The sequence below is a fragment of the Bos taurus genome, chromosome 1 (assembly GCF_002263795.3).
Source record: "Bos taurus isolate L1 Dominette 01449 registration number 42190680 breed Hereford chromosome 1, ARS-UCD2.0, whole genome shotgun sequence".
In the NCBI taxonomy this organism is placed as follows: Eukaryota; Metazoa; Chordata; class Mammalia; order Artiodactyla; family Bovidae; genus Bos; species Bos taurus.
Genome location: NC_037328.1, coordinates 56,880,210 through 56,899,405, shown reverse-complemented (window position 1 = coordinate 56,899,405; position 19,196 = coordinate 56,880,210). Strand labels below are relative to the sequence as shown.

At 43.9% G+C, this 19,196-nt stretch overlaps 1 protein-coding gene across 2 annotated transcripts in view; it reads right to left on the bottom strand.

The window, feature by feature from the left end:
* C1H3orf52 (chromosome 1 C3orf52 homolog) overlaps positions 1-16,788 on the bottom strand; it is a 41,755-nt gene extending 24,967 nt beyond the window's left edge. For both annotated transcript variants that reach the window (XM_010801135.4, XM_002684771.7), the window contains exons 1-2: positions 16,299-16,788; positions 1,250-1,379 (exon numbers count right to left, since the gene is read on the bottom strand). In XM_010801135.4, the coding sequence (XP_010799437.1) occupies positions 1,250-1,379; positions 16,299-16,436 (268 nt within the window). In that variant the 5' untranslated portion in view covers positions 16,437-16,788. The remainder of the gene's footprint in view (positions 1-1,249; positions 1,380-16,298) is intronic.
* Positions 16,789-19,196: the final 2,408 nt, after the last annotated feature.

Genomic DNA, 19,196 nt, shown 5'->3' with positions numbered 1-19,196 from the left:
ATATTTGTCATCATAAAAATCTTAATACTGATAATCATAAAAAAAAATAATAGCAACTACCTAAAAGACTTTTTCAGAGAAGGCAATGGCAACCCACTCCACTACTCTTGCCTGGAAAATCCCATGGACGGAGGAGCCTGGTAGGCTGCAGTCCATGGGGTCGACTGAGCGACTTCACTTTCACTTTTCACTTTGATGCATTGGAGAAGGAAATGGCAACCCACTCCAGTGTTCTTGCCTGGAGAATCCCAGGGATTGGGGAGCCTGGTCGGCTGCTGTCTATGGGGTCACACAGAGTCGGACACGACTGAAGCAACTTAGCAGCAGCAGCAGCAGCAAAAGACTTTTTAAAAGTGTGGAAGAGTACATCATGCAGTAATTTTAAATATATATATATATATATATATATGTTCACACATAACTTTTAATGAATTGTCAAACTGATTGCAATGTAACACTAAAATCTTAAAGTTAAGCTACAAAATTATAAAAAAAAAAAAAAAACTGACCTCAAATTAAAATGCAGGTAAGAAAAAAACTAGAGAAAAGTGTAACAAAATACTAATAATGTGGATGGGCTTTATGGGTAACTGAACATGTACTATTTTCATATTCAGAATAAAAGATAAAATGAGATAATATATGTAGAATACATAGGCAACACCAGCACCATAAGAGTTTTTATTTTGCACACCCATAAACACAAACATAGTGATTTCTAAAAGAAGTTAAGATAATGACAGCTAGCAGATACATGCTTCTATAGTTTTTAAAATGCTTTCAAATACATTATTCATCATTTTTTCATTACAGTGATGTGCCAGGTATATCAGATAAAGTTGGCTTTATACAATAATAACCCTTTATAATAATTATCTTTACTAAGTAAATTATTTAAAAAAATTTTCAAACACACATGTGTAAGATACAATAAAATATCAATTTATGTTTAAATAAATTAAAATTTTTGAGAAATCTTCAACATCCAGTGCATAGAGTTTAGGGCAAAACAATGATCCCATAATTCTACCAGAGTTTATAAAACAAACAAACAAACCAAAAGTAAAATTTAAAAAAAGCAAAAATCACATATATCGCCCATCTATACAACATACCCCAAAGCAGTTTTAAATTCATATTATAGTGATGAAGTAGCAGTGAGTATATCTTCGATTTCAGCATTTAAGTCATAAGCATTATTACATAAGTTCTTAAAATACATCAACTTAGTCACATTTAAAACTCTTACCTCCAGTTAGACATAAGCTTATGATGATGACTAGAATGAAACTCAGGAAAACAGAGGCAAGGACCATCCAGAGTTTGCACTTTCCAATCAACTTCTTATTACAGGAGCTCCAAGGGCTTTCCTTGTCAGCCTGGAAAGCAGAGGAAGACTGTGATGCAGTCATTTGGTCTCAAGAAACATTTTTTAATGCTTACTATGGGCCAGTGACACAGAAATGAAGGCAGCAGGATCCTGATCTCAAGGAACTCCACTCTACTGAGTCAAGCTCACAAAAGAACAGACGGAACCTCATAAAGAAGTTAAGGAGAACATGCTCTGGGGACTCTGAAGTGGGAAGAACAGGCAAGATTTTGAAAGATGAACAGAGAAAGGCAATCCAAACCCAGGAAAGAACATCCTCAGCATTGATTCATAATGAAATTGGCTAAAAGATTCATCTGATGGGAATGCAGGTTTCAGAGGCAAGTAATGACAGTTAAGACTGGAGAGAATGAAAGGTTGGAGCATCCCTGAAGCATCTTGAATGCTGGCAGAGTGGTGTAGACTTAATTCGGTCTGGACTGGGAACCCACTGAAGATTTTTGGTACACAAAAGCTGAGTAGAAGATTAAGAGAAAAATAATGAAAAGATGCTTACTCCTTGGAACAAAGCTAGTGGAGGTGATAGAATTCCAGTTGAGCTATTCCAAATCCTGAAAGATGATGCTGTGAAAGTGCTGCACTCAATATGCCAGCACATTTGGAAAACTCAGCAGTGGCCACAGGACTGGAAAAGGTCAGTTTTCATTCCAATTCCAAAGAAAGGCAATGCCAAAGAATGCTCAAACTACCGTACAATTGCACTCATCTCACATGCTAGTAAAGTAATGCTTAAAATTCTCCAAGCCAGGCTTCAGCAATATGTGAACTGTGAACTTCCTGATGTTCAAGCTGGTTTTAGAAAAGGCAGAGAAACCAGAGATCAAATTGTCAACATCCGCTGGATCATGGAAAAAGTAAGAGAGCTCCAGAAAAACATCTATTTCTGCTTTATTGACTATGCCAAAGCCTTTGACTGTATGGATCACAATAAACTGTGGAAAATTTTGAAAGAGAATACCAGACCACCTGATCTGCCTCTTGAGAAATTTGTATGCAGGTCAGGAAGCAACAGTTAGAACTGGACATGGAACAACGGACTGGTTCCAAATAGGAAAAGGAGTAGGTCAAGGTTGTATATTGTCACCCTGTTTATTTAACTTATATGCAGAGTACATCATGAGAAATGCTGGACTGAAAGAAACACAAGCTGGAATCAAGATTGCCAGGAGAAATATCAATAACCTCAGATATGCAGATGACACCACCCTTATGGCAGAAAGTGAAGAGGAACTAAAAAGCCTCTTGATGAAAGTGGAAGTGGAGAGTGAAAAAGTTGGCTTAAAGCTCAACATTCAGAAAACGAAGATCATGGCATCCGGTCCCATCACTTCAAGGGAAATAGATGGGGAAACAGTGGAAACAATGTCAGACTTTACTGTTCTGGGCTCCAAAATCACTACAGATGGTGACTGCAGCCATGAAATTAAAAGACGCTTACTCCTTGGAAGGAAAGTTATGACCAACCTAGATAGCATATTCAAAAGCAGAGACATTACTTTGCCAACAAAGGTTCGTCTAGTCAAGGCTATGGTTTTTCCAGTGGTCATGTATGGATGTGAGAGTTGGACTGTGAAGAAGGCTGAGCGCTGAAGAATTGATGCTTTTGAACTGTGGTGTTGGAGAAGACTCTTGAGAGTCCCTTGGACTGCAAGGAGATCCAACCAGTCCATTCTGAAGGAGATCAGCCCTGGGATTTCTTTGGAAGGAATGATGCTAAAGCTGAAACTCCAGTACTTTGGCCACCTCATGCGAAGAGCTGACTCATTGGAAAAGACTCTGATGCAGGGAGGGATTGGGGGCAGGAGGAGAAGGGGACGACAGAGGATGAGATGGCTGGATGGCATCACTGACTGGATGGACGTGAGTCTGAGTGAACTCCGAGAGTTGGTGATGGACAGGGAGGCCTGGTGTGCTGCAATTCATGGGGTCGCAAAGAGTCAGACACGACTGGGCGACTGATCTGCTCTGACTCCTTGGAAGAAAAGTTATGACCAACCTAGATAGCATATTCAAAAGCAGAGACATTACTTTGCAACAAAGGTCCATCTACTCAAAGCTATGGTTTTTCCAGTGGTCATGTATGGATGTGAGAGTTGGACTGTGAAGAAGGCTGAGCGCTGAAGAATTGATGCTTTTGAACTGTGGTGTTGGAGAAGACTCTTGAGAGTCCCTTGGACTGCAAGGAGATCCAACCAGTCCATTCTGAAGGAGATCAGCCCTGGGATTTCTTTGGAGGGAATGATGCTGAAGCTGAAACTCCAGTACTTTGGCCACCTCATGCGAAGAGTTGATTCACTGGAAAAGACTCTGAAGCTGGGAGGGATTGAGGGCAGGAGGAGAAGGGGACGACAGAGGATGAGATGGCTGGATGGCATCACTGACTCGATAGGCGTGAGTCTGAGTGAACTCCAGGAGTTGGTGATGGACAGGGAGGCCTGGCATGCTGCGATTCATAGGGTTGCAAAGAGTCAGACTGAGCGACTGAACTGAACTGAACTGAATGTATAGTTTACACCAAGAAAAAGCTAAGAACCTACTGCTGTGGCCCAGACTCTATGTAATAAGGAAGGAACACCAGGAAATAAGCCTGCAATGTGTTCAGTGATGCAGAGGGTGGGGTCAAAGTAAATAATTACAACCGCTATGGTCTATAGAACACCATTTCACTTATCTAAACAGCCCTGCAAGGGACGTGTTGGTGTTGTTACTTAGTCGCTAATTAGTGTCCTATTCTTCTTCAACCCCATGGACTGTAGCCCTCCAGGCTCCTCTGGCCTTGGGATTTCCCAGGCAAGAATACTGGAATGGGTTGCCATTTCCTTCTCCAGGGAATCTTCCCAACCCAGGGACTGAACCCTTGTCTCCTGCATTGGCAGGTGGATTCTTTACTACTGAGCCACAAGGGAAGCCCTTACTTGAAGTTAGGATAATAGAAATTACATAAAGTGAAAACCAAAGAGAAAAGAGTGAATAAATAGCGGAGAAATGAAGAACTGTGGGACAGTATTAAACAACGCAGTCCAAAGATAACTGGAATCCAAGAGGGAGAATAAAAAACTGGGGGCAGATAAAATATTTGAAGAAATACTGGGTAAAACACATCCTAAGACTACAGACGGGCACAAAACTACATACTTAAGAAACTTGAGTCCAAACTTAGGGAAAACAAACAAACTGTACCTAGACAAATATTCAAATTGCTAAAATCCAAACACACAAAAAATCTTGAAGACAGCTGGAGGAAACTCATTTTACCTACCCTTATGGATTTAATGGTTTTATGCCAGGGTTCATATGTTGATGTCCTAAACCACCTTACCCACCACCCCAGTGTGGCTGTATTTGGACATGGGCCTGGTAAAGAAATAATAGAGAATGAAGTTCTAAGGGTGGGATTAGTGTCCTTATGGGGCTTTCCAGGTGGCACTAGTGGTAAAGAACCTGCCAATCCAGGAGACAGCAGATGCTGTTTCAGTCCCTGGGTGGAGAAGATCCCCCAGAGGAGGGCATGATAACTCACTCCACTATTCCTACCTGGAGAATCCCATGAACAGAACAGCCCGGTGGCCTATAGTCCATAGGGTCGCAAAGAGTCGGACACGACTGAAGTGACTTAGCGCACACACACACCACGCAGTGTCCTTATAAGAAGAGATACCAGAGAACTCACATTGTCTCTCCACCTCGGTGAACATGCACCAAGAAAAGGACATGAGACGATATGCTGAGAAGGTGGCCTTCTACTGCCAGGAAGAGCGCTCTCACCAGAACCAACCACGCTGGCACCCTGATCTGGGACATCCAGTCTCCTGGACTGTGAGAACATTAATTTCTGTTGTTTAAGCCACCTGCCCTGTGGTGTTCTGTCATGGCAGCCCAAGGAGACCATAACACCTACAAAGGAACAAAGATAAGTCCACTTCGAAGAAGCAGTTTGGGAGAGGTTGGCCGGGTTGGGGTTGTATCCTGGCTGAGTGTCACTTTCCCGCGCATGCGCTCTCTCTCTAGTCCACAGCCTCCCCGCATCAGTGTGTGGAGCTCCAGCTTACGTGTGTACCCAGCTTTCTCTCTCGGTACTGTAGCTAACCCCTAAAAGGTCCCATTCCTCTTCTTGTATGTCCTACATGAAAACCATGGGAAACAATAGAATATGATGGATAAAAAATGTGGATCTGGATCTGGATCCCAATCCCAGTTACACCACTTAAAGGCAGGGTGACTATCAGCAAACTACTTACTGAAACTCACTGGCCCCAAGGTTCACAACTGTAAAACATACTGAGTAATAAATCTGGCTCACAGGACTGTTGTAAACACTAGAGATCATGCAGACGAAGCACTTGCTAAACAAGAGCAGAGTGGAGGTCGCGCTTTGGCACCCCTGAGCGCACTTGACATTGGCTCTCAACATGGGAGCCAGTGGGTTACACTGAGTGTTCACCTTCCCACCAAGCAGCAACAGGAACTTCCTGAATTGATGCCTTGTTAACTTCCTCTCCCGTGGTGACTTTAGCGGAAGCCATCAGGAAAGAAAACTGTCCACATAAGGACAATTCCGTTTTTCTTACTGAGTGGGTCCCAGCCCTCAGAATCTCCTGAAGGGGAATTTAAACAACACATACCTAGGCACAGATTATAGGGGAAATGGGCAGCCCCAGTTTGAAAATGTAAATCTCCCAACGTCAATCAACTGCTTTACCAGAGGTCGGTGGGAGGGCCCTGGTCTGGAGCCTCCTGCCCTCTGGAAACCAGGTAAAATCTCTCCCTTTTGTGGAGGCCTCCCTACCAGGCTTCCCTCAGAGAGCACCCAGTATATGAGCTATCCACACAGCTCATCTGCTGTGGCCACCACCTGCCTTGTCTGGTTTCAGGTCCAAATGTAAATAGATACTGGCCTTATTTACCTAGGGAAAGTGAAACCACCCAGAGTGAGGAGTGGCTCTTACAATTCCCCTGTTCTTATATCCCACACCTCATACATGTAAGATACAGTTAATAAATGTGTGTTCCTGAGTTACAATGGGTGCCCCAAATATTGAAAATGTACTTTGAAAAGTTCTAGAGTAGAGGTCACACTTTGGAGCCCCTGCGTGCACTGGCCCTTCAGGTGGTGTGTGGTGAGGGGATGGCGTAAAGGTCCCAGCAACATCTAGACAGAGGCAAACTCTCTTTGAGGTAAGAGTGTCTGGAATCCGAGCGTAAGCACCTCTCACTCTCACCTGAAGCCTGAGCACTGCTCCAAGGTCACCAAGGCTAGGGGCTCAACAAGGCACAAGGCAAAGAGGAGCCCAATACAAGAAGCCTTGAACTTCTCAGGGTAAAACCCTATCTTCCTGTTAACAGAGGTCCTAAGACACATTTTAGTTCTCAAGAGACAGCAGGGACCACAAGTCAGTTCAGTTCAGTTCAGTCGCTCAGTTGTGTCCAACTTTTTGCGACCCCATGGACTGTAACACGCCAGGCTTCCCTGTCCATCACCAACTCCTGGAGCTTACTCAAACTCATGTCCATCGAGTCGGTGATACCATCCAACTATCTCATCCTCTGTTGTCCCCTTCTCCTCCTACCTTCAATACTTCCCAGTATCAGGGGCTTTTCAAGTGAGTCAGTTCTTCACATCAGGTGGCCAAATTATTGGAGTTTCAGCTTCAGCATCAGTCCTTCTAATGAACATTCAGGACTGATTTCTTTTAGGATTGGATCCCTTTGCAGTCCAAGGGACTCTCAAGAGTCTTCTCCAACACCAAGTTCAAAAGCATCAATTCTTCAGAGCTCAGCTTTCTTTATAGTCCAACTCTCACATCCATACATGACTACTGGAAAAACCATAGCTTTGACTAGAGAGACTTTTGTTGGCAAAGTAATGTCTCTGCTTTTGAATATGCTGTCTAGGTTGGTCATAGCTTTTCTTCCAAGGAGCAAGAGTGTTTTAATTTCATGGCTGCAGGTACCATCTGCAGTGATTTTGGAGCCTGAAAAAATTAGTCTCTCACTGTTTCCATTGTTTCCCCATCTCTTTGCCATGAAGTGATGGGACCAGACGCCATGATCTTATTTTCTGAATGTTGAGTTTCAAGCCAACTTTTTCACTCTCCTGCTTCACTTTCATCAAAAGGCTCTTTAGTTCTTCTTTGCTTTCTGCCATAAGGGTGGTGTCATCTGTATATCTGAGGTTATTGATATTTCTCCCGGAAATCTTGATTCCAGCTTGTACTTCCTCCAGCTCGGCATTTCATACGATATACTCTGCATATAAGTTAAATAAGCAGGGTGACAATATACAGCCTTGATGTACTCCTTTCCTGATTTGGAACCAGTCAGCTGTTCCATGTACAGTTCTAACTGTTGCTTCCTGACCTGCATACAGATTGCTCAGGAGACAGGTCAGGTGGGTTGGTATTTCCATCTCTTGAAGAATTTTCCACAGTTTGTTGTGATCCACAGTCAAAGGCTTTGGCATGGTCAATAAAGCAGAAATAGATGCTTTTCTGGAACTCTCTTGCTTTTTCGATGATACAATAGATGTTGGCAATTTGATCTATGGTTCCTCTGCCATTTATAAATTCAGCTGGAACATCTGGAAGTTCATGGTTCACATACTGTTGAAGCCTGACTTGGAGAATTTTGAGTATTACTTTGTTAGCATTGAGATGAGTGCAATTGTGCGGTAGTTTGAACATTCTTTGGCATTGCCTTTCTTTGGGATTGGAATGAAAACTGATCTTTTCCAGTCCAGTGACCACTGCTGAGTTTTCCAAATTTGCTGGCATATTGAGTGCAGCACTTTCACAGCATCACCTTTTAGGATTTGAAATAGCTCAACTGGGATTCCATCACCTCCACTAGTTTTATTCGTAGTGATGCTTCCTAAGGCCCACCCAACTTTGAATTCCAGGACATCTGGCTCTAGGTGAGTGATCACACCATCGTGATTATCTGGGTCATGAAGATCTTTTTTGTGTAGTTCTTCTGTGTATTCTTGCCACCTCTTCTTAATATCTTCTGCTTCTGTTAGGCCCATACCGTTTCTGTCCTTTATGTACCCATATTTGCATGAAATGTTCCCTTACCATCTCTAATTTTCTTGAAGAGATCTCTAGTCTTTCCCATTCTATTGTTTTCCTCTATTTCTTTGCAATGATCATTGAAAAAGGCTTTCTTATTTCTCCTTGCTATTCTTTGGAACTCTACATCCAGATGCTTATATCTTTGTTTTTCTCCTTTGCCTTTTGCTTCTCTTTTCACAGCTATTTGTAAGGCCTCCTCAGACAAACATTTTACCTTTTTGCATTTCTTCTTCTTGGGAATGGTCTTGATTCGGGCCTCCTGTACAATGTCACAAACTCTATCCATAGTTCTTCAGGCACTCTGCCTATCAGATCTAATCCCTCGAATCTATTTTGTCACTTCCACTGTGTAATTATAAGGGATTTGATTTAGGTCATACCTGAATGGTCTAGTGCTTTTCCCTACTTTCTTTCAATTTAAGTCTGAATGTGTCAATAAGGAGTTCATGATCTAAGCCACAGTCAGCTCCTGGTCTTGTTTTTGCTGACTGTATAGAGTTTCTCCCTCTTTGGTTGCAAAGAATATAACCAATCTGATTTCAGTATTGACTGTCTGGTGATGTCCATGTGTAGAGACTTCTTTTGTGTTGTTGGAAGAAGATGTTTGCTATGACCAGTGCGTTCTCTTGGGAAAATTCTGTTAGCCTTTGACCTGCTTATTTTTTGTACTCCAAGGCCAAATTTGCCTGTTACTCCAGGTGTTTCTTGACTTCCTACTTTTGCATTCCAGTCCCCTATAATAAACAGGACATCTTTTTTGGGTGTTAGAAGGTCTTGTAGGTCTTCATAGAACCATTCAACTTCAGCTTCTTCAGCATTACTGGCCGGAGCATAGACTTGGATTACTGTGATATTGAATGGTTTGCCTTGGAAACGAGCAGAGATCATTCTGTCATCTTTGAGATTGCATCCAAGTACTGCATTTTGGACTCTTTCGTTGACTCAGATGCCTACCCTATTTCTTCTAAGGGATTCCTGCCCACAGTAGTAGATATAATGGTCATCTGAGTTAAATTCACCCATTCCAGTCCATTTTAGTTCACTGATTCCTAGAATGTCGACATTCACTCTTGCCATCTCCTGTTTGACCACTTCCCATTTGCCTTGATTCATGGACCATGAACATGACTAGGTTCATGGACTAGGATTTGCCTTGATTCATGGACCATGAACCATGGACCATGAACCATGGACCATGAACATGACTAGATTCATGGACTAGGAACATTCCAGGTTCCTATACAATATTGCTCTTTACAGCATCAGGCTTTACTTCCATCACAAGTCACATTCACAACTGGGTGTTGTTTTTGCTTTGGCTCCATCTCTTCATTCTTTCTGGAGTTATTTCTCCACTGATTTCCAGTAGCATATTGGGCACCTACCAACCTGGGGCGTTCATCTGTCAGTGTCTTATCTTTTTGCCTTTTCATACTGTTCATGGGGTTCTCAAGGCAAGAATACTGAAGTGGTTTGCCATTCCCTTCTCCAGCAGACCACATTTCGTCAGAACTCTCCACCATGACCATTTTGGGTGGCCCTACACGAAATGGCCTGGAGTCTCAAATGAGCCAGAGAATGAGGGTCATGTACCTCTCTGGTCTTTTGGGCCTTCATATATGCTGTCCCCTAGAGACCACAACCAGGACCCTAGTGGTTTGATGAGACCAATAGTCTCATTTCCTGGGTGAACTCGGCTCAGAATTACACAGCCCTCCTCTGTAGGATATGCCTCTTCCAGTCCAGCCCATCACAGCCGTCCTACATGCAGCCCCCTTCACCTGCCTGCTGTCAGCTCCAAGGCAGAGACCACTATCCTTTGAATGACTCATTTTCACATCCTTTAAGTCACAGTAAAACGGTCAGTTAGCTACACACAAGACAACTGAGTACAGGGCTTCTCGGCTGTCTCTACATTAGAGTCAACCTAAGAATTCTTTTTAGAAGTGCCCCCAGGGGATTCCACTGGACCTTGAGGATGCAGAGCCTCTGGAACAAAAGATGTGCACTACTCGTGCACACTGGGTCATGAAAACACACTGCCTCCTGCACTGCCTTCTTTAGTCCCTCTTGCCCAAATTCTAGGTCATGAGGAGAGGCCACAGGAAGTTTTTTCTCCAGAGTGACTTTCAAAGATTTTTACAAACTGCATCTTACATTCTATGATTGAAGTATACGGCCCAAGAATTTTTGTGATTTTCCTTTGCCTATTCCCCCAGATTTTCACATCCCTCTTCAGATAAGGTTCAAATACATGACATACGGTCCTGCAACAATAGCAGGACTACATAGCTCTTGGATACAAAAGCTTTTTCTTCTCTTTGGCTCAAAGAGGAGCAGATATTATATGTGTGCATGCTCGGTCTTTTCAGTCAGGTCCAAATCTGCGATGCTATATACTGTAGCCCACCAGGCTCCTCCATCCATGGGATTCTCCAGGCAGAAATCCTGGAGTGGGTAGCCATTTCCTCCTCCAGGGGATATTCCCAACCCAGGAATCAAACCCATGTCTCCTGCAGCTCCTGCATTGCAGGCAGATTCTTTACCACTGAGCCACCAGGGAAGCCCAGATATTATATAGATAAGGGGGAAATTTTCTTAGCACACAGTAAAATCTATACTTTAATGTTCATTGTGGGGCTTAATCTACTTGTTGACTGAAGCACAAAAGAGCCAGTTGATCCTAGTCCTAAATTCTAAACAACACGTGGCAATAGGCTAATTTTTATCCAACTTATTCAAATCTGCCTTGCCCACTTCAAAACTCTCCATGTACTGAATTAATAGTTATTATTATCATGAGGCTACTATCCTTAAAAATGTCTCTGGGACTTCTGTTTAAAAACTGAGGTCAGAGTCCATGTAATAAACCATAAAAGAAAACTAGTCTTGGGACTTCCTTGGTGGTTCAGTGGCTAAGATTCCATGCTTTAAACATAGCCAGCCCAGGTTTGATCCCTCGTCAGGAAACCAAATCCACAGGCTGCAACTGAAGATCTCATATGCTGCAATGAAGATCAAAAATCCCACGTGTCACAACTAAGACTAGGCACAGGCAAATAAATAATTGATTTAAAAAAAAAAAAAGCTAGTCTGGCTCAATTATCCCTGATGGCTTTTCCAGTTTTGACCCAACTACACTGCCCTATTTACACTGACAGTAGGCAAAGTGAAGTTCAATGGCTTACAATTTTTCCTTCAATTTCCAAACCCAAATTAAGAAAGGGAAAGAACTTCTTCCCATGACGCTTGAATACTCCCTCAGATATCCCTTCCAGGTAGGAAGATACTCCATGATATGGGATGTCTTCTTCCCAATGATGCCCAAACTGTTCCCTGCTCCTCACCGATCTACCCATCTGCCTGTAACTCCCTCATCAGTCCTGATACACCACTCAACTCTTCATATTTCACCTATGTTCCATCACTTACAGAATCAGTAATAGTGTATAACTTAGGCAGTTATACACAAATGAATATAAGTTATGTGATTATGTCTATATATTCAAATTAGATGTACATATTAATACACACACACACACACACACACACACACACACACACACATACACACAATGTGCTTCCCTGGTGGCTCAGATAGTAAAGAATCTCCCTGCAATGCAGGAGACCCAGGTTCCATCCCTGGGTCAGGAAGATCCCTGGAGAAGAGAATGGCTACCCATTCCAATATTCTTGCCTGGAGAATCCCATGGACAGAGGAGTCTGGTGGGCTACAGTCCACGGGGTCGCAAAGAGTCGGACAAGACTGAGAGACTAACACTTTTACTTTTCATATATATGCGGCTGCTGGTGCTGCTAAGTCGCTTCAGTCGTGCGCGACCCCGTAGACGGCAGCCAGCCCACCAGGCTCCCCCGTCCCTGGGATTCTCCAGGCAAGAACACTGGAGTGGGTTGCCATTTCCTTCTCCAATGCATGAAAGTGAAAAGTGAAAGTGAAGTCGCTCAGTCGTGTCTGACCCTCAGCAACCCCATGGACTGCAGCCTACCAGGCTCCTCTGTCCATGGGATTTTCCAAGCAAGAGTCCTGGAGTGGGGTGCCATTGCCTTCTCCATATATATGCACACATATAAAATAAATCAACAAAACCAGCATAAGTTTGAATCCTAAAAGGCCTGAGTTCAATCTCAGAGCCAACGAACTTCAGGATTTTGGTAACTTCTCTGAACCTCAAGTTCTTCACTCTTTGTCAAATCAGAATGAAGTTAGTTGTGCTAATTAAATGCATTTATGTAGCAGAAGTATTTGACACATGATAGGTAAAAAACATATGGTTAATAAAAACACATGATCTTATGCTACATTTCAAAACCAGAAATCTTAATATACGGTATAGATCTTCACGACCCAGATAATTACGATGGTGTGATCACTGACCTAGAGCCAGACATCCTGGAATGTGAAGTCAACTGGGCCTTAGAAAGCATCACTACGAACAAAGCTAGTGGAGGTGATGGAATTCCAGTTGAGCTATTCCAAATCCTGAAAGATGATGCTGTGAAAGTGCTGCATTCAATATGCCAGCACATTTGGAAAACTCAGCAGTGGCCACAGGACTGGAAAAGGTCAGTTTTCTTTTCAATCCCAAAGCAAGGCAATGCCAAAGAATGCTCAAACTACTGCATAATTGCACTCATCTCACACGCTAATAAAGTAATGCTCAAAATTCTCCAAGCCAGGCTTCAGCAATATGTGAACCATGAACTTCCAGATGTTCAAGCTGGTTTTAGAAAAGGCAGAGGAACCAGAGATCAAATTGCCAATATCCGCTGGATCATGGAAAAAGTAAGAGAGCTCCAGAAAAACATCTATTTCTGCTTTATTGACTAGGCCAAAGCCTTTGACTGTATGGATCACAATAAACTGGAAAATTCTGAAAGAGATGGGAATACCAGACCACCTGATCTGCCTCTTGAGAAATCTGTATACAGGTCAAGAAGCAACAGTTAGAACTGGACATGGAACAACAGACTGGTTCCAAATAGGAAAAGGAGTACGTCAAGGCTGTGTATTGTCACCCTGTTTATTTAACTTATATGCAGAGTACATCATGAGAAACGCTGGACGGGAAGAAGCACAAGTTGGAATCAAGATTGCCAGGAGAAATATCAATAACCTCAGATATGCAGATGACACCACCCTTATGGCAGAAAGTGAAGAGGAACTAAAAAGCCTCTTGATGAAAGTGAAAGAGGAGAGTGAAAAAGCTGGCTTAAAGCTCAACATTCAGAAAACGAAGATCATGGCATCTGGTTCCATCACTTCTTAGGAAATAGATGGGGAAACAGTGTCAGACTTTATTTTTCTGGGCTCCAAAATCACTGCAGATGGTGACTGCAGCCATGAAATTAAAAGGTGCTTACTCCTTGGAAGGAAAGTTATGACCAACCTAGATAGCATATTCAAAAGCAGAGACATTACTTTGCCAACAAAGTTCCATCTAGTGAAGGCTATGGTTTTTCCTGTGGTCATGTATGGATGTGAGAGTTGGACTGTGAAGAAAGCTGAACACCGAAGAATTGATGCTTTTGAACTGTGGTGTTGGAGAAGACTCTTGAGAGTCCCTTGGACTGCAAGGAGATCCAACCAGTCCATTCTGAAGGAGATCAGCCCTGGGTGTTCACTGGAAGGACTGATGTTGAAGCTGAAACTCCAGTACTTTGGCCACCTCATGCGAAGAGTTGACTCATTGGAAAAGACTCTGATGCTGGGAGGGATTGGGGGCAAGAGGAGAAGAGGACGACAGAGGATGAGATGGCTGGATGACATCACTGACTCGATGGATGTGAGTCTGGGTGAACTCCGGGAGTTGGTGATGGACAGGGAGGCTTGGCATGCTTCGATTCATAGGGTCACAAAGAGTCAGACATGACTGAGCGACTAAACTGAACTGAACTGAACACACCAAATTCTTAAAAGTCTGTATCTCATGCTTATGCTACATTTGTTGACTTTTCAATTTAAAATACACTTCCACTGATGCTATGGAACCGAGGAGAATGATCAACACATTAGATGAGGATTTTTTTCTCTTTTCTAAAGTTTTTCCTCTTCAAGCATTTCTAGAATGTTCTCCAAATGCTGATGTAACCCTCATCTGCACACCATTCTGTTCCTCACACAGCTTTCCTATTCAGTGACTTACAAAGCTAGTTCACAAGGAAGTCTCAGATATCTGTATACACCTGGCTAACAAGGAAGTAATTAAAACATGAAAGAGCAATCTCTACCAGGTAGGTACTAAATGATAATAAAATACTGACACCCTATATATGTCCGGCTCCTCCACTGTCTTCAATGTGAATTCCCAGGCTCACAGAGAAGACTGGTTGGCCACATTACATTACCGTCAGTTGACAGCTGGGAAAAGAAAACATAGACCTTAGTTTCTTGCCTCGGGACACACCTTTTAGTAGGGAAGGTGTCACCAGAACTCAGATGTCTGGATTCAGTCCCAAACCATGCAGTCCCTGGGGTTCCTGGGTCTACCCAACACAAGGCAAGTACTCCCAATTCCCACTCCCTGACACTGCCTTGGAGGACCCATACAAGTCCACCCAAGCAAGTCCGCCATTACAACCACATACACAGAGATCAAATCATCTTTCTTCAACATTCATTGTCCTATGGCATTCATCTTTCATTCAAATATAAAGTACCAAATTATTCTCCAGGGTACCTATAAAAGCAGACTTTACATTATTTCCAGGAATCAAGAAGAAGGCAAAAGCAATGCTTTCAACTTCTGAATTTCCTGTTTACCCCTTAAATTAACAGCTGAACAGTCAAAGAAATAGGAGTGGAGGAGAGGGACCCAGAAAGGTCAGGTTAGAAGCATATGTATATACATGGGGAGGTCCATATACCTAGTAAACATCAAGTCAGTTTGAAGAGTTAATCAGAAGGTAGAATTCAAAGTCTCTGCTGTTTTACAGGCATTTGATGAGAATGAATAAGTTTCCTGTCACTGTTAGGGCTGAATCAGAAAAGAGTTCTGTCTAAACATCACCAGCGACTTTCTCAGAAACTGAAATGAGGCCAAAGCACGAACCTGGAAACTGAGTTAAGCAGGGCAAGTTCACTCCACCCCCACCCCCACCCCAGTCCTCTGTGCTAAGTGCTAAGTCGCTTCAGTAGCAGATTCTTTGCGACCCCTTGGACTGCAGCCGGCCAGGCTCCTCTGTCCGTGGGATTCTCCAGACAAGAATACTGGAGTGGGTTACCATTTCCTTCTCTTGCCTTTTTCTCCCTTCTCCCCTACATCTCTTTCTGTGAAACCAAATGGCCAGACTGGGCGAAGACATAAAGTGTGGACCCAGGGGATGGTTAGCAAAGATGGATGATAGTGGGCAGTGGATGAAGGCTGGGGGTGAGGGAGTGGTAGAGGAACAAGTGGCAAGGCAGTATAGAAAAGGAAGGCTAAGAGATTCTCAAGAAAAGAGGACTCCAGTTACCATTTCTAATTCTTTGCACCGAGGTGTGTGTGTGGGGGGGGGGGGGGGGTGTATTTCTGAAAGTTAAAAAAATTTTCAAAACCACCTCTACCTCTGGTGATTCTCTCTCTGAAGAGAAGAGCACACACTTCCCAGATAAAACTCTTTAATTTCCCTGAGTCGGAGGGATCCGAGGGAAGGCTCAGGCTGGAGGGCATTTCGGTGTCTGCTCCATTCAGAACTTTCCAGAGCGCACCACGGACGCAGGGGCTAGGCTGCGCCCCGGGAGCTGCCTGGAAACCTGAAACTGTGTCCTGCCACACCAGGGTCCTGGCCTGCAGCCTGCCTTAGAGCCAGGATAACAGCGGCCAGAGCCAAGGAGACCTTACCTGGACTGGGCAGGGCTCCTCGGCTGAAGAAAGGATGCCCTGGACGGCTCCGTTGAGAGGCGTCTGCTCTTCTGGCCTCCCTTGGATCACCGAGAGCTCCAGCTCATTTCCTGGAGATGGGGGACTGGCCCCCTCCATGAACCGGCAGAGGGGGACTAAACAGCCCGCCAGGAAGCAGTACGCATACACCCGCGGGTGCAGAGTCCAAAGTGGCCTAGCGAGCTACTCACTCCACCCCCGGGCGGGGAGGCCTCGGGTAGTAGGAGGGGCCCGACGGGGCGGGGCGCTGCCTTCAGCGCGGGGGAAGCGCGCCTCGCTCCCTCCAGGCGCCAAGGCATTCCCAGCTGTGAGCTCAGGTGCACTGCGGAAGAAGGCTGTTTTTCTGGTTTGTTCTGGGCGCTGCCTGCTCTGCCGTTTTCAATTCGCACAATTCAATACAAAGCCGAAGCTGAGCGGGTGGCCTGATTGGGCTTTGGGCTTTGACATGGATGGACATTCCATCCTCCCCGAGGAGCTGTCTGTTGCCAAGGCTTGCTCCAACTTTCACTGCCTAGCAAAATTTCATTCATTTAATCTGATCACTTAATGGCAAATAGATGGGGGAATAATGAAAACAGTATAAGACTTTATTTTTGGGGGCTCCAAAACCACTGTGGATGGTGACTGCAGCCATGAAATCAAGAGACTCTTGCTCCTTGGAAGAAAAGTTATGATAAACCTGTTGCCGCTGCTAAATCACTTCAGTCGTGTCCGACTCTGTGCGACCCCATAGACGGCAGCCCACCAGGCTCCCCCGTCCCTGGGATTCTCCAGGCAAGAACACTGTGGTGGGTTGTCATTTCCTTCTCCAATGCATGAAAGTGAAAAGTGAAAGTGAAGTCGCTCAGTCGTGTCTGACTCTTAGGGACCCCATGGACTGCAGCCTACCAGGCTCCTCTTCCCATGGGATTTTCGAGGCAAGAGTACTGGAGTGGGGTGCCATTCAGATCAGATCAGATCAGATCAGTCGCTCAGTCGTGTCCGACTCTTTTCGACCCCATGAATCGAAGCACACCAGGCCTCCCTGTCCAACACCAACTCCCGGAGTTCACTCAGACTCACGTCCATCCAGTCAGTGATGCCATCCAGCCATCTCATCCTCTGTCGTCCCCTTCTCCTCCTGCCCCCAATCCCTCCCTGCATCAGAGTCTTTTCCAATGAGTCAACTCTTCGCATGAGGTGGCCAAAGTACTGGAGTTTCAGCTTTAGCATCATTCCTTCCAAAGAAATCCCAGGGCTGATCTCCTTCAGAATGGACTGGTTGGATCTCCTTGCAGTCCAAGGGACTCTCAAGAGTCTTCTCCAACACCACAGTTCAAAAGCATCAATTCTTCGGCTTTCTTCACATTCCAACTCTCACATCCATACATGACCACAGGAAAAACCATAGCCTTCACTAGACGAACCTTTGTTGGCAAAGTAATGTCTCTGCTTTTCAATATGCTATCTAGGTTGGTCATAACTTTCCTTCCAAGGAGTAAGCGTCTTTTAATTTCATGGCTGCAGTCACCATCTGCAGTGATTTTGGAGCCCAGAAAAATAAAGTCTGACACTGTTTCCACTGTTTCCCCATCTATTTCCCGTGAAGGGATGGGACCAGATGCCATGATCTTAGTTTTCTGAATGTTGAGCTTTAAACCCACTTTTTCACTCTCCTCTTTCACTTTCATCAAGAGACTTTTTAGTTCCTCTTCACTTTCTGCCATAAGGGTGGTGTCATCTGCATATCTGAGGTTATTGATATTTCTCCCAGAAATCTTGATTCCAGCTTGTGTTTCTTCCAGTCCAGCATTTCTCATGATGTACTCTGCATATAAGTTAAATAAACAGGGTGACAATATACAGCCTTGACGTACTCCTTTTCCTATTTGGAACCAGTCCGTTGTTTCATGTCCAGTTCTAACTGTTGCTTTCTGACCTGCATACAGATTTCTAAAGAGGCAGATCAGGTGGTCTGGTATTCCCATCTCTTTCAGAATTTCCCACAGTTTATTGTGATCCACACAGTCAAAAGCTTTGGCATAGTCAATAAAGCAGAAATAGATGTTTTTCTGGAACTCTCTTACTTTTTCCATGATCCAGCGGATGTTGACAATTTGATCTCTGGTTCCTCTGCCTTTTCTAAAACCAGCTTGAACATCAGGAAGTTCACGGTTCACATATTGCTGAAGCCTGGCTTGGAGAATTTTGAGCATTACTTTACTAGCGAGTGAGATGAGTGCAATTATGCAGTAGTTTGAGCATTCTTTGGCATTGCCTTGCTTTGGGATTGAAAAGAAAACTGACCTTTTCCAGTCCTATGGCCACTGCTGAGTTTTCCAAATTTGCTGGTATATTGAGTGCAGCACTTTCACAGCATTATCTTTCAGGATTTGAAATAGCTCAACTGGAATTCCATCACCTCCACTAGCTTTGTTCGTAGTGATGCTTTCTAAGGCCCACTTGACTTCACATTCCAAGATGTCTGGCTCTAGGTCAGTGATCACACCATTGTGATTATCTGGGTCGTGAAGATCTTTTTTGTACAGTGCTTCTGTGTATTCTTGCCATCTCTTCTTAATATCTTCTGCTTCTGTTAGGTCCATATCATTTCTGTCCTTTATTGAGCCCATCTTTGCATGAAATGTTCCTTTGGTATCTCTGATTTTCTTGAAGTGATCTCTAGTCTTTCCCATTCTGATGTTTTCCTATTTCTTTGCATTGATCGCTGAAGAAGACTTTCTTATCTCTTCTTGCTATTCTTTGGAACTCTGCATTCAGATGTTTATATCTTTCCTTTTCTCCTTTGCTTTTCACTTCTTTTCTTTTCACAGCTATTTGTAAGGCCTCCCCAGACAGCCATTTTGCTTTTTTGCATTT